Genomic DNA, 21,628 nt, shown 5'->3' with positions numbered 1-21,628 from the left:
TGTACCTTAATCGAAACACATAACATTTCTTTTCTTTTTCTTTTCTTTACGACGTTGCGTTATAAACACAAGTTAGAAAGAGACATGACTAATTTAAATGTGGGTATGTTTCGGTACTTCTAATCACCCCAAACCCCTGCTATATGAAATACACAACAAACCGGAGATGAAAATCAGTGAGAAAGGAGAGCAGACCGCAGAGAGGGTCAAACTTAAAGAACCACTAGAACCCTGGCGGCCAGGAGCTTCTAACACGACGAAGCCCGGGTGTCCTAAGTAAAGAAACCCGCGCGCATTTTCCGGCATGCACAAACTGTGGGAGTGTCCTCACCGGAAGAGTCCGGAGCAAAACGTAACTACCGGAACAAAGAACCCGGTAGCAATTTGGTTCCTGAGCGGATGCTGGAGCTGTAAGGCTCCGTGCAGGCGGCTGATTGTGGATCGCAGGAGGAGGACGCTGGGGCCCGCCGTCCGTCCGCTGCTACTATGATTCCGGTGTCGCTGGTAGTGGTTGTGGTGGGTGGTTGGACTGCCGTCTACCTGGCCGACTTGGTGTTGAAGGTGAGGGCCTCAGGCCTAAGGCCCCAGCCGGTGGAGTCCAGGGCTGGTGCGCATGGTCCTGTGTTGCCCAAGGCCTTTTCTCTTCCCCGGCCGAGTTAACTCGGCGGGCTGCAACCCGCTCCGTCCTTGGTGTCTACGTGCACTCTACCGCGTGGCGCATCCGTCCGGCGGAGTAAATAAAGTAGGGCAGGTTGCGGGAGGGGTGTGGCGGCCCGTGCCACCGCCGCATTGCGGGCACCGGGTCCCTGCAGCTTTTGGCTCCTTCCCGGGAGGAGTCTGGCGGGCTTGGGAGGCACGGCTCGAAGGAGGGAAGAAACTAAAATATCCGCTTAAGAAAAGGCGTTGTTTTCCTTATTTGCTCTAAGGTTAGGGCCCGTGAGACGCTGCTAGTATTATGATAACTCGAAATCAAATCGTGACTTAAATCACTGGTGTCAAATTCGAAAGTACACAGGAGCATCCGTGGTTCCGGCTTAAATTCAGATTCTGATTTTCGTCGGTCTGGGGAAGAAAGCCAGACCTTATATTTCCAGCTAGTCCTCAGTCCTGCAGATCAAAGGACCTGCAGACCACGCTTTAAAGTAGCATGCTTAAGTAGCGAGAATTTAGATAGTCACATTTTCGGTTACTCAAGTTCTATTTACACCCTACACTTCCTTTTCCACAGTGACTACACACACCCTGGGCATACGGTGCGTTTATTTGAGTGTTGTGGGTGTTGGAATTGGGAATCGTAAGAAGAAATTTCAAGAGTTGTCTGAGCACATGTTTCAGACACCCTTAGACGGGAATGGGGGTGGGGAATACGAGCCTAGAAATTCCCAAGGGTTTGAAAATCACAATCATAAATAGTCAAACCTTCATGTTTGTGTTCTTTTAAACCAAATACCTCATGACATTTTGTCTTAGAAAACAATAAAATCAAATGGCGCCTGGGCTTCTATGTCATATTTAAACATTGAATGCCAGACTATGAAGTGTAGTCTTTAGGAGAGCTAGGCTCTGCCACTTCCTAACCTTTGTGACCTGAGGCAGATTGCTACCTGTGCCTCCATTTCTTGTCTTTAAATAGGGATAACAACTGGAAGGATCACCTGAATTTACGGAGAGGGTTATATTATTTATCCACATAATATACTGTATCTGAGGTTCAAGGACCAACAACTCTTGGATGATCTGGACACTTAGAATGGCAGGCTCTTGGGTCTCACCTCTGACCTGTAGAATCACAGTATGCAGCTTAACAAGGTCCCCTGATCATTTCCGTGCACATTTGTTTGAGAATCACTAGTGCAGTGGACTTGATTTTACTGCTTAGCAGCACAGGCCGCAGTGATTTGGTGATTGGGCTCAAAAGAAAAAGCCACATGATTTCTTCCTGTTTCTTATGTTAAAAAAATCCCAGATAAATAGAACTCATCAAACTCGTACAGTCAGTCTCAGGTCAAGTAAGTGAATGATAAGGATATGACTTTAATTTCTGGAGCCTCCTCTGTCTTCATAAAAGCACCAATTCCTGAGTAATGGCACTGAGAATGGTGGAATATATGACTGTTTTGTCTGCTTCTATGTACATGCACACTACATGCATTCAGTGCCCTCAGGGGCCAGCAGAGGTCTTAGGGTCCCCTGGAACTGGAATTATGAATGGTTCTTAGCCACCATGTGAGTGCTGGGATTTAAACCTGAGTCCTCTGGAAGAAAAGCCACTGTTTTTACTGGCTGAGCCCTCTCTCCAGTGCCTGAGATCTTGACTTTTCAGAACCTTCCCCTTCTCTTGGTCTGCTGTCTTACCCTTGGTTTTTGTAGCCCAGTAAACCTCTGCTGCACAGGTGTGTCAGTCGCCTTTTCAAGTCCTAGAAAACAGGCAGGCTTAAAGTGCCATCCGAAGACAGTAGAGACAATTGTGGACACTGGCATTCAGACTGAGGCCATTTCTTTTTGATGGAAAAGACCTCAAATAGCCTTCTAGGACAAATGCGTTTTTCATACAGATGGCTATTGGATTATATGACAGTACTTCAATTGCTTTCTGTAACTCCCTTGTTATTTAGATCTACTTTTAGCCAAGCTGACTTCAACTCTAAGAACTTTGTGCTGTTTATAAGCCAGCCATCACTGTAACCCGTGGGGAAATTTAAGAGCTTCTACTGAGACGGAGAGGACATTAGGTAAATTTTCTAGTTTTGTCTAGTTTAACTTGAGGCTTGCTTAGTTAAAAGTAGAAAATATTGATTGAAAGTAAAGTACCTCTTCTCTTGAGTCCACTCAGAGTCTAAAAATTATCTCAAAAGACCCATTTCCTGTCTGTGGCAATGAAATAAGCTGTGCCACTCACTGTGGTAGTTATTAGATGTCTATGGCTATCTAGCATTTACAAAAGCTTGTCTGAACAGAGATATGCTATGAGTATAATTTTGACACCACATTTCAAAGAATACTAGAAATAAATGTCTCAATGTTCTTACATTGATTACCCATTAAAATGATAGCTTGGATATTTGCAGATTACACAGATATGAAAATGAATCTTTCCTTTTTAAAAGTTGGCTAGTAGACAGTTTAAAATTATATGTGTCTTGAAGTTTTGATATACATGTTTCTTAGGGGTTTTATGATTCTAAGCAGAGGTCAGGATTGTTGTTGTTGGTGGTGGTTTGGGGTTTTTTGAGATAGGGTTCCTGGCTGCCCTGGAACTCACTCTGTAGACCAGGCTAGCCTTGAACTCAGAGATCTGCCTGCCTCTACCTCCCAAAATGCTGGCTTTAAAGGTGTGTGTCTCCACCACCTGTCAAGGTCAGGATTTTTTTAAGGGTTGGAATTGTATTTTTTTAATTTATGTATTTTTCTTTACTTTTTTTTACAGTCCAGACTTCATCCCCCTCCTGGTATGCTCCCCCACTGCTTCCCATCCCATACCCCCCCCATCTCCAAGAGGATGCCCCCACCTCACCAGACCTCCCCACTCCCCTGGGGCCTCAAGTCTCTCGAAGGTTAGGTGTATCTTCTCTCAGTAAGGCCAGACCAGGCAGTGCTCTGCTGTATATGTGTCAGGGGACCTCATATCAGCTGGTGTATGCTGCCTGGTTGGTGGCTCTCGGTGTCTGAGAGATCTCTGGGGTCCAGGTCAGTTGAGACTGCTGGTCTTCCCATGTAACTGCCATCCTCCTCAGCTTCTTCCAGTTTTTCCCCAATTCAACCACAGGGGTCCCCATCTTCTGTCCATTAGTTGGGTGCTAGTACCTGTATCTGGGTCTTTCAGCTGCTTGTTGGGCCTCTCAGAGGGCAGCCATGCTAGGCTCCTGTCTGCAAGTACACCACAGCGTCAGTAACAGTGTCAGGGCCCCGGGCCTCCGCTTGAGCTGGATCCCAGTTTGGGCCTGTCACTGGACCTCCTTTCTCTCAATGCTCTTCTCTATTGAATAGTAAGTATTTTAAGCTTTATGGGTCACAGGATCTTTGTCACATATTCTTCGGTTTTGTTTCCTATTTGGAGAAGACAGGGTGATAGCATTTCTCTGTGTGTCTGGCTGGCCCAGACCCCGCCGTGCCAAATATGCTGGCTGGAAACTTGCAGAGCCACTTGTGCCTTTTTTCCTTCTCCATCACTTCTGCGTAGTGGTAGGATTACAGGCATACTCCACTGTGCTGGCTACTTTTGATTGTGGATTTACTGGGATTTAGAATCACCATGGAAACAATTCTCTGTCTATGTGGCTGCAAGGGATTATCTAGTTTAAGATAATTGAGGAAGAAAACCCACGCTAAATGTGGGAGGTACTTTTTCTATGGGGTGAGGCCCGGAACTAGATAAAAAAAAAAAAAAAAGAAAGGACTAACACGAGCTTTCATTTCCTCTGCCTCACTGACTATGGATATAATGTGACCCAGCTGCCTCAACCACCTACCTCCTCAAGCTCCAGTGCAGTATCTTCTGCTCCCTGATGGGGTATACGCTGGAACTGTGAGTGAGTGAAATGAAATCTTTCCCAAAGCTGCCGTTTTGTCACAGTATCTAGGCAAGTAACCATCATAACCACTATCCCCAGCAGTTGTTGTTGTTTTTTCTTTTTTTAAATCATCCCTTAAAATTTTAAAACCTATTCGTAAATTAGAGGATATAAGCCAGATTTCACTTTTGGGTTATAGATCAAATGTTTACAATCTTAAAACCTCACTTTTTCCCCCTGCAAAGTATTAAAGGTCTCTAACTAACTGGGTAGGCTGGGTTAGGTTCCAAACATTTGGGTGGGACTAGAATTGTAGCTCAGTTTGTGGAGTGCTTGCCGAGCATACACGAAGTCCTGGGATGAACCTTCAGCGCTGCATAAAGTGGTCATAGTGTCAAATGCCTGTAATCTCAGTACTTGGGAGGTGGAGTTAGGATGATAAGTTCAAGCTCATCCTCCGCTATGTGAAAGCTGGAGGCCAGCCTGGGTTATGCGAAACTATCTCAAAAAATATTATAAACATTTGCACCACTAACATCTTGATTTCTTTTAGAAAGTCTTTATTTTCTTTATTTTATTTATTTCTTTGTTTTCTTATGTTATAAGTCTGCTCTTCAAATTTGAGTGATGCTGAACTTTTCTTTCTCTTAGTCATCTGTGTATTTTAAACATTCTTATGAAGACTGGCTGGAAAACAATGGATTGAGCATCTCTCCTTTTCATATAAGATGGCAAACTTCAATTTTTAATCGTGCCTTTTACAGTTGGGGACGGCGGAAAGCAAGGATACTTTACCAATGGTACTTTTCATCTTCAATTTTGGGCTAAATTAGAAATTAAATTATAATCATCAGAGATAGCTTATTAACAATTTCCATCATTTTGGATCTATTGAGCATATATATGTATATATATACACATATATATATGGAATTGTATCATTGTGCTTTTTCATACATTAAAAACCATGGCACCTGAGCATAGTGGTACACATCTGTTGTCCCAGAAGTACCAGGAGTTTTAAAGCCATTCTAAGTTAGATTTCAAGTTTGAGGCCAGTCTGAGCTACATGAGAACCTCGTCTCAATTGAACAAAACATAAAATGAGGGAGACTGGAAAGATGGTTCAGCAGTTAAGAGCATTTGCTATTCTTCTAGAGGACTGAAATCTAAATTGAGTGAATGAATGAATGCATGCATGAATGAATGAGACACTTATGAAAATTTATTCTTTTATATTTTCCATGGTCTTTCAGGGACACTTTGTATCCTAACAATTTCTGTTTTAAAAAGATGCATTTATTTTTATTTTTCATCATTTGTTTTGCTAGGCACCACCTGCATGCAATGCTCTCAGGCACCAGGAAGGTCTCAAATCCCCCTGAAACTACAGTGGCAGTTGTGAACCAGTATGTGGTATTAGGGACTGAATCTGGGCCTCTGCAAGAGCAGCCAGTACTCTTAACCTCTGAGCCATCTCTCCAACTCCCCATAACAGGTTCTTAACTGAGAATTTGCGGCTAGCGAGTAATGTGCTCTAAACTACTTTTTGTTAAAAAATGAAGCTCCAAGTAGGAGCAGCAGCACATTCCTCTAAGGATCCCAGCACTCTGAAGTCTGAGGCAGGAACATTGATAATTTAAGGGAAGCTTGGACAACATAGCAAGTTCTGGGCCACTCGGGTACATAAAGAGACTTGTCTCAATGTATATATTATCTTAATTAAATAAAATAATAAAGAGAAGAAAAGAAAAATGCAAAACAGAAAAGGCACTTCAGATCCTGTGGCTACTTTTACAACTTTTCATTTTCTCTTTTAGAGCTTTTCATCTGAAAGTCCAAAATATGGAAAATGTCCGCTTTCAATGACATCCGTGATTGCCTTGGAAATATGACACAGTTGATACTTTAACATCCTCTGAATTTTCTTTCTGCTTTCTAAATATTTTCTAGATTTTCGGTTGGAGTTGTGTTATCAATTTTAACATTATAAATGGAGACAAAATTATAATTCAGAATTAAAGAAACACTGTAAGAGTTTTAAAAGTACATATGTGAACTCACACATAAATGTAAAGCAAGCTCCAAATGTATTTAAGCTAAATGTAAACAATTAAATAATCAAAAAGCCAGAAAGGATACAGTAATAAAAATAGGCAAACCTAAAATTTGGTTCTTTGAAAAGACTAATAAAATCGAATGAAAAAAATAACTAAAAATTGAAAATAAGGTATTACTTAATTCTATGAACATTAAAACAAAAAAGATTATTACAAACAGTTCTACTACCTTAAATTTCACAACAGAACTTTATGAAAAAAATAACAGATCAGTCCCAGCCATAAGAGTAATTTTAATTATTGAAACAACAGAGTAACCAAACTATTCCATTTGCCTCCTTTGATATTTAAACTAATTTATCACAAAGCTAAAGTGAGATAAATAAGATGCAGATAGTAGAATGGATGTAAAATAAGTGAGTGCCCTAACGTGAAAAGCATTTCTAACTACATTAAACACAAGGAAAGCAGGGCTACAATGCATGCACAAACAGAGAGGAACCCCTCGCCCCTCAGCCCCTTTTGAAAAATTGGCAATGTATTTAGCTTTTACGGGTGTCAGAGTATATAGTTTGGTAGAATTGCTTGAGTCAATCAGTTTAGGTAAGGAAACAAGGCTGAGCTATTTGTCTTTTTTAGCAATTGTTTAAAAGCTACAGACTGCTTACTTAGTCCATGCATTGTGAAGAACTGTATACTTACATGCTTGTTTTTGTTCTTGTTGCCAGGTTCAATTTTGGAATGGTGTTTGGTGTGATTGCCATGTTCAGCTCTTTTTTTCTCCTTGGAAAACACTGATGCAGACTTTAGCACAAATGATGGCTGATTCTCCCTCCTCCTTATACTTCCTCTTCTTCCTCTTCCCTCTTCCTCTTCTTCTTCCTCTTCTTCTTCCTCCTCCTCCTCTCTTCACAATGATCAGGTGTTGCAAGTTGTGGTAAGTACACTCTTTTTTGCCTTAAACAGCTGCTCAAACACAAATATTTTTCTGACTAGTATAGCTAAGATGCATAAATTAGACATTAAAGTAAAATGCCTCATAATTTTTCAGATTACACACTAAATCAAAAACCTTTAATACAAGATTGATAGAAATTGTCACAATATTTGATGGCAGTGGTAATAACTGGAGCAGAGAATAAATGGATAAAGTCAAGACCAAAATCCCCTTAGCTCAAAAGTTGTCTTCTTGAGATATAATGTATTTCTTTCAAGAGTAAGGATGTAAGGACCTCAAATCTCTGTTACAAGTAAGGCATCTTAACCACACACAATACTCCCCCTGTCCTTTTCATGGTTCCAGAATTTAAATCTTCTTTTAGTTCTAAAAGTATAAGGCTGGTGTTAGGGAGCTAAAAGTATAAAGCCATTTTGAATGATCACTGGGATTTCTTTGAAACTGGATCTCATTCTATAAGCTGGGGTACCTAGTATTTGGTATGTAGCCTAGTCTGTCCTCATCATTGAGATTGCCATACCTCAGTCTCACACCTGCTGAGATCTCAGATATGAGTCACTACACCCACATTGTGATTTTTTTTTAAGATTTTTTTTTGTGATTTTTTTACCTGCTTATATGTGCACTATGTCTATGTGTGGGATCCACAAGAGACAAAAGGGGGCACTGAATTCCCTAGAACTGTAGTTGCAGACAGTTGTATGCCACCATATGGATGCTGGGAACCAAATCTGGGTCCTCTGCAAAAGCAGTAAGGGTTCTTAACTACTGATCTGTCTCTCTAGTCTCCACCTTGTGTGATGTAATGTAAAAATTATGCTAGGATTTATTCCTTTGGTTGTAAGCTTTTATAGTAATTCTTCCTTTAAAGCACATGTGTGGGCTTATATCTTATTTTTTGGCAGTCCTGGAACCTGAAAGTACAACATCATGTATGTTAGCCAAGTGCTCTACTCCTGAGCTCCAGCCCCTACATCTTCAGTTTGCAAGAGTGCCCAACATTGGCTCACTTTTGCTTCACAAATTTTCAACTTTTATTGATTTATTTCTACTTCACATCTTTATACTTGCAGTTTCTGTCCCATGAGATATGAGTGTTGTTTTTAATAATGTTCTTATTTAGAGGACATTCAATGGTTAGGAACAGATTTTTTCTTTTTTTTTTTTTTAATCTTTATTAACTTGAGTATTTCTTATTTACATTTCGATTGTTATTCCCTTTCCCAGTTTCCGGGCCAACATCCTCCTCCCCTTCTATAAGGGCTTCCCTCCCCATCCTCCCATTAGCACCCCTCCCCCAATCAATCATTCACTGGGGGTTCAGTCTTAGCAGGACCAAGGGCCCCTTCCACTTGTGTAATCTTACTAGGCTATTCATTGCTACCTATGCAGTTTGGGCCAGGGTCCAGTCTATGTATAGTCTTTTTGGGTAGGCTTAGTCCCTGGAAGCTCCAGTTGGTTGGCATTTGTTGTTCATATGGGGTCTAAAGCCTCAAGATCTTCAGTCCTTTCTAAGATTCCTTCAGCAGGGGTCCTGTTCTTAGTTCAGTGGTTTGCTGCTGGCATACGCCTCTGTGTTTGCTGTATTCTGACTGTGTCTCAAGAGAGATCTACATCAAGTTCCTACTCGGCCTGCAATTTCTTTAGTTTCATCCATCTTATCTAGTTTGGTGGCTGTATATGTATGGGCCACATGGGCAGGCTTTGAATGGGTGTTCCTTCTGCCTCTGTTCTAAACTTTGCCTCCCTATTCCCTACCAAAGGTATTCTTGTTCCCCTTTTAAAGAAGGAGTGAAGCATTCGCATTTTGATCATCCTTCTTGAGTTTCATGTGTTCTGTGCATCTAGGGTAATTCAAGCATTTGGGCTAATATCCACTTATCAATGAGTGCATACCATGTGTGTTTTTCTGTGATTAGGTTACCTCACTCAGGATGATATTTTCCAGTTCCGTCCATTTGCCTATGAATTTCATAAAGTCATTGTTTTTGATAGCTGATTAATATTCTATTGTGTAGATATACCACATTTTCTGTATCCATTCCTCTGTTCAAGGGCATCTGGGTTCTTTGCATCTTCTGGCTATTATAAATAAGGCTGCTTTGAACATAGTGGAGCATGTCTTTGTTGGGGCATCTTTTGGGTATATGCCCAAGAGAGGTATAGCTGGGTCCTCAGGTAGTTCAATGTCCAATTTTCTGAGGAACATCCAGACTGATTTCCAGAATGGTTGTACCAGTCTGCAATCCCACCAACAATGGAGTGTTCCTCTTTCTCCACATCCTCACCAGCATTTGCTGTCACCTGAGTTTTTTTATTAGCCATTCTCACTGGGCAGGAAATCTCAGGGTTGTTTTGATTCATTTCCCTTATGACTAAAGATGTTGAACATTTCCCTTTTGTATGCTTTCTCAGCCATTCGGCATTCCTCAGCTGTGAATTCTTTTTGTTTAGCTCTGAACCCCAATTTTAATAGGGTTATTTGTCTCCCTGCGGTCTAACTTCTTGGGTTCTTTGTATATTTTGGATATAAGGCCTCTATCTGTTGTAGGATTGGTAAAGATCTTTTCCCAATCTGTTGGTTGCTGTTTTGTCCTAACCACAGTGTCCTTTGCCTTACAGAAGCTTTGTAGTTTTATGAGATCCCACTTGTCAATTCTTGATCTTAGAGCATAAGCCATTGGGTGTTTTGTTCAGGAAATTTTCTCCAGTGCCATGTGTTAAATGCTTCCCTACTTTTTTTCTTCTGTTAGTTTGAGGTATCTGATGCAGCATGACTTCTGCTAAGTTGGGCAAATGTGAAAAACCTTACAAGTGATTTACCGAGAGTAATAAAGATGGTCACACCTCTTTCTTAGAGGTTGAGATGATTTGTTAGGTGAAGCTCCTCCATAAGACAGGATTTATTTCTTCAGTAAACATTTCATGAGTGTGTCCTGCCTACTGGCCATGCGCAGGGTCCCAGTTACCTGGATAACAAAACCCAGTGCTCATATTCATGGAATTTTCAGTCTAGAAGATGAGATGCCATGATTTTTATTTGATTGGACATTAAATAAAGTGTTGTGGTAACCAAAGAAGTATAAGGTGTACCTGGTCCTAGGAAAGGAAGAGAGAGCAGGATGAGGGCAGTTCACCCAGCCTGGAAATGAAAGATGAGACTTGAGGAAAACTGAGCATTTCAGGAATAGAGGGACCACTGATACATGGAGCATAATAAGAAGTATCCTAATAATCATAAATTCCTAGGGAACATAGGCGGTGTTTCCCATGTGAGGTTTCTGTATGTATTTTATTTTGTTCTCTCATCAAATGGCCAAAGTGCAGGATAGAGTCACAAAGTTTATTTTGTTCTCCCCAGCTACAGGATAAGAAAGCAAAGGCCCAAAGATATTACATTATTTGCCCAGGACCACAGTTAGTAAATAGTGTATTCATCATTAGTGAATACAATCTATATAAATTATGTTTTACTCCTTTAGAATGGCAAAGAAAAGCCAGGCCTAGTGGTACAAGCTTATAATCCCAACTACTAGGGAGATTGAGAGAGGAATAAGTTGAAGGCTTACCTTAGCTACAAAGCAAGTTCAAGGTCAACATGGACAACTTAGTGAGAAACTTACCAAAGGGGAAAAAAGGTATTGGGAAGCATAACTTTATGATAGAGCACTTGGCTAGCATGCATTAGGCCCTAAGTTCAATTTGATGGTGAGGGATGGAGAGAGAGAAGAGGGGAAAGGAAGGAGGGAGGTGAGTGTAGAAGGTTCATTCAAGGAAGTATACATAATTTTGGCCCATTCCTATGAGGAATATGGTGAAAGTTTAGGAGGTAGGCATATTATAAGAGAACAGTATGACAAGTAGGAAATGGGAGATATTCGTAGAATCTAGGCCATGAAAGACCTTTGTAGAAAGATTCTGTTTTACCTATGGATTAGAATTCTATGCAAAATGGACCAAAGTAAGTTAGGTGAAAGATGGGGAGATCATTTAAGAGTTCAGATGGAATGATCCTTGTTAGAAGTAATAAGGATCTAAACTAGGTTTGTGTCAGAGAATGGAGGCTCCTGAGAGGCTACCCACAAAGAAGATTGTCTACACCATGCACTCAGTGGCAACACTAAGAAGATTTGATGGGTTAACAAAAGAACAGATGGAGTTGAGGGGGAAAAGTGGTAGCGGGATAAAGAGGGAGTTGGAGGATTTGATCAAAACACAGTGTCTGTGCAGATGAAGTTCTCAGTTTCAAACTGGGAAAAACAGAATGAGGCGCATGGTTTTCCATTATGCTTCTCAGATAGTGATTGATTTAATGTGAAGCTTCAGGGTACAGGGAGAGTTTAAGGATGACTCTTGGTTCTACAAGTAGTTGTTTTCAAGAAAGAAGAGGGAAGGAAGGCCATTTTTAGAAAATCTGATCATTATTAGCCTGTCTGCCTGATCAAGTTCTAACTGTAAATTGTCACGTAGACAAATTCTTCTCTTTTCTTCTCAGTTTGCTTACTATTCATAAAAAATACTAGGTGACTTGTGCCTACAATTAAGGCCAGAAGCCCCATAGTCTACTACTATGTGTATTTGTGTATAATTTTAAGAATGCCCTTGGCTTTTGCCTTTGATATAAACCCTCAGAGCTTAAGGAACATACTTCTGGTTTAGTCTCTAATTTCCTGCAGCCTTATTGCATATTAATTCCCATAACCCTGGCGCTGTGTGTGGTTGAAAGAGTGTTCTGCATTCAGTGTTCTGGTACGTCTAATACTTTGCAATCATGTCAGAGACAGATGGTCATCTTGTACTGCTGCCAGCCAATAAGACCTGCCATCTGTGACTATAGTCAGTCACAAACTCAGACTCTTACCTTTTTTCCTTCTTATTGTGTATCCAGAAGACAGTGTAGAGAAAGAACAAAGAGCTGGTTACATAATATTATGTGAGTTATTTGAAATAAAGTGAACTGTGCTTTAGTGCAGGTTGCTTTGTGAACTAGATGATATGTTTGAGAGCTAGTCTTTTTTTTTTTAATTCACATTGCATCCTGATCCCTGTCCTTGCTCTCAGCCCCCTCCTACCCCACCAGTCCCTACCCTTCTCCCCTCCCCTTTTCCTCTGAGAGAGTGGAGGTGTTCCTGGGTATCCCCCCCACACTGGCACATCAAGATGAGAGCTAATCATAAGGGAATACATTTAAAGAGGTATCAGGAAAAGGAAGAACTAAACCGAACAGGTATTTTACCCAGCATGGGGAAGGAGAAATGGGACACTGATATTTGTGGGAAGAAAAAGTTGCTCAGTAAAATCTGAATAAAGAGAATTCAGATAACAAGATATCACAGAGACATTTAAAATGTTGATCATGAAAATGAGTCTCATAATCAGAGAATGGACACTCAGAATCATTGGAATGTAGAAAATAACTGAGATCTCTCTTTGATTGTGAGGCTTAAAAAGTGAAGCTCACCTCCTGTGGAGTCCAAAACCATAGTCTGAAACTTTAGTTTGCAAAGGTTCTTGAAAGAAAAAGAAAACATAGGTTAATTTACATGAGCATGAAATGAAGAAGACATAAAATTAACATCAAAACTATAGAATGTTTTTATGTAAGGGTAAACAGTATGTCTTTGTTCTTATTTTGATTTTTGAATATGTTATTTTTAGAGCAGGTTTAAGTTTATAGCAATATTGAGAGGAAATACAGAGATTTACTATGTACTTCTCACAAAACACAGCTACTCCCAACTAAACTGATCCACTTGTTACTGATGGTAAATCTAAGCTAATGGACCATCATCACCCAGGGTCCATGGTTTACAGTTACATGCAGTCCTGTTGTTCTAGGAAATGTTGAATATTCATAGATTTGATACCCCTAAGAGTACATGGTGACAAGAGCCTGATATAGCTGTCTTCTGAGAGGCTCTGCTGAGAGGCAGATGCTCACAGCCAACCATTGAATTGAGAACAGGGTCCCAGTAGAGGAGTTAAAAAAGGACTGAAGGAGCTGAAGGGGTTTGCATCTCTGTAGGAAGAACAACAATATCAACCAACCAGACACACCCAGAGCTCCCAGGTCCTAAACCACCAACCAAAGGATACACATGGAGCCACTCATGGCTCCAGCCACATATGTAGTAGAGGATGGCATTGTCCAGCATCAGTAGGAGGAGAGGCCCTTTTTCCTGTGAAGGCTCAATTCCCAACTATAGGGGAATGGCAGGGCAGGGAGGTGGGAGGGAGTGGGTGGGTGAGCACCCTCATAGAAGCATGGGATGGAGAGACGGGATAGGGGGTTTCCAGATGGGAAACTGGGAGAGGGGATAACATTTGAAATGTAAATACATAAAATATCCAATTTTTTAAAAAATGGGAAAAAAAGAATGAAATAAAAACACATTTGCTTGCCTAGGCAAGTTAGCAAGGAAAACAAGAATATATGGCAAATTTCTGCCATTAAAATGACCATACCATGTACATTTGTTATTATAAAATAAATACTGACATTGTGGGAGAAAAAAAAACTAAAAGCAAAGTAAGATGATATGGCAAATAAACTGGAGGACACATTTCTCAGATGCATTACAAAGGATCAGTGACATGTACTGCTAGTGTTTGAATTATAGTTAACAGGTTGTTGAGAAAGAGAAATTCAGCTGCACATGGTAGTGCATGTCTATAGTCCCAGTACTCGGGAGGCAGAAGCAAGAGGATCACTGTAACTTTAACATCAAGCTAGTCTCCTTACCAACTTACATATCAGCCTATTTCAAATAAAATAACAAATATGTCAGTATATCAAGAAAAATCCATGAAAAGACTACTCAGATTGTAGATTTGAATAAAATGAGCTTGCCTAAAGTTATAGCTATCTGTTTTTAAGAGAGCAGCGTGATAAGATTTATCTGTGCTGACTAGTCTTATGTTAACTTGACACAAGCAGGAGTTATCTGAAAGGAGGGAACCTCCATTGAGAAAACGCCTCAATGAGAACCAGTTATAAATCATTGTATCAACTAGTCATCATTGGAAGAGGGTCCAGCCCATCCTGAGTTTTATGGGAAAGTAGGCTGGGCAAGCCAGGGGAGTGAGCCAGTAAGCAGCATCCCTCCATGGCCTCTGCATCAGTTCCTACCTCCAGGTTCCTGCCCTGCTTGAGTTCCTGTCCTAACTTCCTTCAGTGATGAGCAGTGATCTGAATATATAAGCCAAAAAAACCCCTTTCATCCTCAACTTGCTTTTTGGTCATGGTGCTTCATTATAGCAATAGAAACCCTAAGACAAAGGTACCAGGATTGTGGGAGTATTGCTGTGACAGAGCCAACCGTGTTTTTGGGATTGTGGAAGGACTTTGGAACTTTGAGCTAAAAAAAAAGCCACTGAGTGTTGAGAACTCAGTTCTTTAGAAGCTTGGAAGATAAGAGTGTTGAGAGAACAGTACAGAGGATGGCTTGTGAAATATCAGAGGGAAGTTTAAAAGACTATCCAGGCTGTTTGCTATTTTAATTTAAAATCCTGTGTTCTGGTTAGCTGGGGCTGAAGAATCAGCTGTTGGTAACAAGATACCAGCACTACTAGTGTGAAACCTTTTGCATTACTCGGATACTTGATGCTACTATGCTGGAGCTGAGAATTTGGCATTGAATAAGAAGAGACTAGCATTGTTGGGGTGAAATCCTCTGGGAGCTGTTTCCTGAGAGTCAGCAGACAGAAGCTGTATTCCAGAGATGACCAATCTTGAACCTTACACTGGCAGTTGAGCCTGGTATAGTGTAAGTCACCCAGGTAGATCTGGCTTCGAAGGCATGAAAGGTTCATGGAGAGCAGCTGAGACTTGGCACTGTGAGAAGCCATTGGTGAAGGTGCAGCTTCCATGACAGTTGAAGGCCCAGGCTTGATGGAGTCATACAGAGAATTTGAGGCTTGGCACCATGAAGAGAGCATATAAGACGCTATTCATGAAAATGCAGCCCAGTTGCAGCAGAGGACCCCCACAGTTTTGGAGATTCCACTACCACCGAGATGACCACCAAGAGCAATAGCAGTGTGGCGCCAGCCAGAGCCCAGAAGACAAGCTGTGTGTGCCGCAGTGGGTGGAGCAGAGGCACTGACCCAAGTCTTTGGATGAGCCCAGAGGATCATGAGTGGATCCAACATTGGACACTATTGTTTATGCATTCAGGGTTTTGTTTGGCTTTGATTTGATTTTGACTGTGCCTTGATTCTTCCCTGATGAAGACAGTATTTAGTTTAATTTTGACTTTTATAGGAGTCCACAGCTAAAAGTCTTTGGACTTTTAAAAGAGATTTCAGATTTTTAGAGAGATTGAATATTTTAAAGAGACTGAAATTTTAATGTTTGTTTTTATAAAAATTGTGAGACTTTTAAATTTATTTATGATTTTAATGTGAGATCATGGAGATGAATAAGAAAGGAAAAGTTGTGCCTTAATAGTGACGGATTTGTGTCATGATGACAAGGGGTCAGTCGTGCTGGTTCTGTGTGTGTGTGTGAACTTGTCATAAACTGGGGTCATCAAAGAGGAAGGAGCCTCAGTTGAGAAAATGCCTCCATGAGATCCAGCTGAAAGGTATTTTCTGAATTAGTGATTGATAGGGGAGGGCCCAGCCCATTGTGGGTGGTGCTTTCCCTGGGCTTGTTGTCCTGGGTTCTATAAAAGAGTAGACTGAGTAAGCCATGAGAAGCAAACTAATAAGCAGCCTCCAGGATCCTGCCATTGTTTGTATTCCTGCCCTGACTTCCCTTGATAAGGAACAGTGATATGGAAGTGTAAGCAAAACTCTTTTCCTCCCCAGCTTTCTTTTTGGTCATTGGGTTTCATCATAGAAATAGAAACCCTAACAAAACAGTATCAAAATCTTCTAAGAACATTATTACCTTCTCTAGGGCATAATGGTAATGGACAAAAATTAACTTATTTTATCCTCAAAATTATATTTTATGTAAATGTGATTATTTCTATTCTAAGATGAGGTTGAAGTACTGAGAGATAATATATACCAGCTTCTCAAGATTATTTAGCTTGAGTTAACAAACAGAGCTGGACCTCCAATAATTACTGTGCTTACCTAAGAATTTATTCTCTCAAATATTTGGACTTATGTATACAAGTATCTGTTTTTTGGTTTGGAGAGTCTCACTTTGTAGAACTGGTGACTAGCAATACTCAATAGGTAGACCAGGATGGTCCAAGGCCAGCCTGGGAATGAGCAATTTCTAGGTGAAGAAAAGCTTAAATCCAGGTATGGTAGTATACACTTTTAATCCCAGGAGGCATGCATGCATATCTCTGAGTTCAAGGTTAATCTACAGAGCAAGATCCAGGACCACAAAGCTTAGGCAGTGAAGGAGTTGGAAAACAGAAAGCTAGTGATAATGTAATAGAACAAGGGGGACGTGTTCCAGGCCCAGCAGGTAGCAGAACTCAGAAGCGTCAGCCACGTGGCTCTGGCTTAAGAGTGAAAAATAGAAGGGACCACTGGGACAGTTGATTCTGGTTACTGGAGCTAAGAAATTAACAGTGATTAAGAAGACACCAGCATCACTGAGGTGAAATCTTTTGGGAATTGTTTTCTGAGAGCACAAAGAAGCTGGGTTCCAGGGCTGGATAGCCCTCAGTGGTTAAGAGCACTGACTGTTTCTTCCAGAGGGGTTCTGAGTTCAAATCCCAGCAACCACATGATGGCTCCCAACCATCTGTAATGGGATCTGATGCCGCCTTCTGGTGTGTCTGAAGACAGCTACAGTGTGCTTAAAAAAGAAGCTGTGTTCCAGAGATAACCAAGGTTGTTCTTCATGCTGTAGTTGTACTTGGTAATGTGAGAGAGTTACCCAGGTGGTACTGGTTTTGAAGGCCTGAAGGCATCATGAAGAACAGCAGAAGCTTGGCACTGTGAGAGGCCATGGAAGGCCATTGGTGAAGGTGCAGCCTCAGTTGCAGTTGACAGCCCAGGACTGAAGGAGTCAGGAAAAGGAGTTGAGGCTTGAAACCATGAAGAGAGCCTATGAAAGGCTATTGGTGAAGCCTGTTTGCAGCAGAAGGCCCCAGTGTACTAGAGATGCCAGTACCATGGGAAGATCACCAAGAATAGCAGCAGCAGTGGAGTAGATGAACCCGAGCTTAGAGTGCTACAGAGGGCAGAGCTAGAGAACTGATGTCAGTCCTTTGGAGTAGCCCAGAAGAGCAGGTGTGGATCCCAGACATTAAAATACGAAGCTGTAACATCGAAGTTGCCTACATTGAAACAAGAAGCTGTAACATTGGATTTGCCTACATTTGAAACAAGCTGTAGCATTGAAGTTGCCTACATTGAAACAAGAAGCTGTAGCATTGAAGTTGCCTACATTGAAACAAGAAGCTGTAGCATTGACGTTGCCTACATTGAAACAAGAAGCTGTAACATTGAAGTTGCCTTGGAGACTACAAAATATTCTAGATGCCAGAGCCATGGTCTGCTGCTAAGGAAAGCTGTTAACGGAGTGGAACCAGCCTAGGAGAAAGAAGTTTGCTGCATTCAAGGAGTTAGATATCTGAAGACAGCTTTTGACATCAGACATGGAGATGCAGCAGTTTGGAGTCTGCCCAGCTGGTTTCCTGTCTTGCTTTGGGGATTATAGTTAAGTGATTGGATGAATCTCAGAAGAGACCTTAAACTTTGGACTTAACATTTTTGAGACTACTATATAGAGTTGGACTAAATGCATTTTGAATTATGCTATGTTTTGGTTTGGCCCCCATAGACTCAGGTTTGAACAAGCCTATGGGGGCCAGGGAGTGGAATGTAATGGTTTGCATATTCTTGGACTAGGGAGTCACACTATTAGGAGATGCGGCCTTGTTGAACTAGGTGTGTCACTTTGGACATGGGCTTTAATACCCTAGTCCTAGCTCCCTGGAAGTCAGTCTTCTCTAAGAGGCCTGCAGATAAAGATGTAGAACTCTCAGCTTCTCCTGCACCATGCCTGCCTGGATGCTGCGATGCTTCTACCTTGATACCTCTAAGCCAGCCCCAATTAAATGTTGTTCTTATAAGAGTTGCCTTAGTCATGGTGTCTGTTCACAGCAGTAAAACTCCAAGACACATGTGTTCAGGTTCCCACCTTGACAAAAAATTTACCTTATAGGGCTCTCTTGGCTATCAAAGTTTTACTGGTCAGGTTGGATAAGAGAATTCTTTCCTTATGCATGCACTGATATCTGTATGCACAACATTTTTAGAATACAAGAACTACTCTTGCTTCTTCATATGTCCATGTGTCTATATTGCATTAATGTGTGCATCTTCACTTCTATTTTTCTGAGAAATAAATTGATAGGGTAAGAGGAATGAAGGGCATGGTGTGCCAACACTGACCAGGCATTTTGTTAGAACAGCTTCCATTACATTTTATTTCCTCTTAATAAGTTGTGAGTATTAAAGATAGCCTCACTCATTTGCCTTATGACTCAGTATGAGCTTTTGAAATCTTGTAATAACAGTTTAGAGATAGGACTAAGAACTCTTGTACAGGGTCTCTCTGTGTCTCTGGCTGTCCTATAACTAACTCACTTTATAGAACAGTCTGGCCTCAAACTTGGAGATCTACCTGTTTCTGCCACCTGAATGCTGATATTAAAGGTGTGCACCACTACTGCTAGCTAGGACTAATGATTTTGAGAGTTCTCAAATTGAGACTCCAACCCTTAAATTAAGGACAGATCAATGTCATCACCCTGCTTTCTCTGACACTCAGGGCACCCTCATTCTTTCCCATGGCCAAGTTCTTGGGACTCTAGAGATGTAAGTTTTTAATATAGTTCTTTCTCTTTCCTTTAAACTGATAGCATGTCTGATTTGCAGAAATTACATAGGTTAAAACAAAGCATTGCTTTTTCTTTAAGGTAGAAGTAAAATTTGATCATTAATGGTCATAATACTTTTTAGATCATAGAATACTAAGTTTAGAGGTTTCAGCTTTAAGACAGTGAAGATCATGCCTCTTGGTATACAAATGGGACTCTCCTGTACCCACACTGATAATCATTGCTATATTATGTCTATAAACAGGTTCCTGGTATAAATTTACCTGTCAATCAGCTGACTTACTTCTTCGCTGCAGTCCTCATTAGTGGTGTTGTACATGAAATTGGACACGGTATAGCAGCCATTAGGTAATTAGACCTAACTTTTTCTTTTCTACTACATTCTAAGAAGCTTTTCATTTAAGAGGACTAAATAAAATCCTGTGTTTTGATGAGTTTTTTTTGTCTTCTGTAGATATTATTCAATGTATACCCACCATTTATTATGTTGAGGAAGCTTCTCTTTTAAAAAAATCAATATATCACTGATATGCCCTTTTAGTGATGTAGTCATTTGTATTCTATGTCTTTCTGTCCTTTGCTTTATGCCAGCATGATTATAACCCCAGTGCCTCAAGGTTTTCCTCTAGTCTTTTTATTTTAAAAATTACATTATTTAATTATGTATGTGTGTGTATGTTTGTGCATGCATGCATGTGCACACACATGATGTTGATGTTGCATACTTGTAGAAGTCAGAGAACTTGTTGGAGTTGTTTTTTCTCCTTCCACCATGTGGGTCCCAGAGATCAAACTCAGGTCATATGATTGATAGAAAGTTTCTTTATCGACTGCCCCATCCTCTAGCGTCCCCTGAATTTAACCGTTTGCCACTGCCTCAAAATGTTTTTGGGGGGAGCGAGTAGTAGGAAAGAAAGAGTTCTCTAACCCAGGCTAACCTCATACTCAGGGTCTTCCTGCCTCAGTCTTCCAAGTATTAGGTAATAAAGCATGTGCCACTATGCATGGCCTTATCTTATCCAGCTGAAACAATTTCCTGCTTCTGCTCTTGTCCTATATTGGGTAGAACAGAAAAAACCTAGAAGTGCTGGGTTCAGTGATATCTAAGCCTACCTAGAATCCCAGGTGGGAGATTAAGAAGATGAGACCAAGGACTTACTTTGCTGTGCTGTGCTGTGTTGTGCTGTGCTGTGTTGGTGGTTGACACCTGAATGTATCTTTCTACTTGAAGAAGGCAAGTGTGGTCCCTGCTTCCCCGATACCCCATAACAAGTCTGCAATAATCAGAAATATACAGACAGGGATATTTTATCTTTTGTGTGCATGGATCAGGGAGAAGGCAAATCACTGTTCTGAGAAGATTAATCATTACTTTTCCTGTTGTATATGAAACAAATTTAGCTACAGCAAGTAGACATTCATTGTAACAGCATATTTGATGTGTACACTACTGGTTTAAAGAGGCAGTTACCTTTAAAAAAATCTGGCATGTGTATGCGCATGTAAGAGGATGTATACATGTGGCACACATGTGGAGATTAGAGAATAATTTTCAGGAATCATTTCTCTCCTATCAAGTGTCTTGCTAGAATCGAACTTAGGATGTCAGATCCTAAGTTCGATTCTAGGAAGCATCTTTATTAAATGAGCAATCTCACCAACCCCAGTTACCTTTTATAAAAATCAAAAACAGTTTTGCTTTCACATGTAACCTTTAAGGTTTTGTTCTACAAACATTATTTGTATTTTCATATTTTATAGTATGTTTGTGAAATAATTAGATAACTTTTTAATACTTTCTATTTATTCTTTGAGTTTTACCTATGTATATAATGTATTTTGATCATATCTGTTCCCTATTCGTTGCCTCCAATTCCTTTCAGATCCTCATATCTCCCTTTCAAGTTCTCCCCTTACCACTTAGTAACCCTCTAAGTCAAGTTAGTGCTATCTGCGATCTGCATGGATGTAGTGCCATCCACTGGAGCACTGGCAATCTCCCAGAAACCCTCAGCTCCCAGTAACTTCTAAATTGGGGAAATGCCTCAAGCACTTCTCCCCCATCCATGATATACTGTTGACTGATTTGATCTTATGGCCTTCTGCAGGAAACCATAGCTGTTGTGAGTTCACGATTGTACTGGCCAAGCACGCCTGAAAGTGTTTTGCAGCAGTCCTTCCCAAACTGACTCTTAAATCTTTCGCCTCCTCTTCCACAATGTTTCTCTGAGCCTCAAGGAAATGGGTGTTTGAGATGCCCCATATTTGGGTGAACACTCC

General features: G+C 40.8%; 1 protein-coding gene across 1 annotated transcript in view; it reads left to right on the top strand.

Annotated features, from left to right (window-relative positions):
• The first annotated feature begins 243 nt into the window (after positions 1-243).
• The window catches only part of Mbtps2 (membrane bound transcription factor peptidase, site 2), a 46,636-nt gene continuing 25,251 nt past the window's right edge, over positions 244-21,628 (top strand). Inside the window, 7 exon segments of the mRNA XM_032889661.1 lie at positions 244-561; positions 5,163-5,311; positions 7,300-7,358; positions 7,361-7,410; positions 7,412-7,434; positions 7,436-7,508; positions 19,593-19,696. Coding sequence (XP_032745552.1) covers positions 487-561; positions 5,163-5,311; positions 7,300-7,358; positions 7,361-7,410; positions 7,412-7,434; positions 7,436-7,508; positions 19,593-19,696 — 533 coding nt within the window. The 5' untranslated portion in view covers positions 244-486.

This window comes from Rattus rattus, chromosome X, assembly GCF_011064425.1.
Source record: "Rattus rattus isolate New Zealand chromosome X, Rrattus_CSIRO_v1, whole genome shotgun sequence".
In the NCBI taxonomy this organism is placed as follows: Eukaryota; Metazoa; Chordata; class Mammalia; order Rodentia; family Muridae; genus Rattus; species Rattus rattus.
Note: the sequence above shows the minus strand (reverse complement) of the source record. Positions and strands in the feature narration are given on the sequence as shown.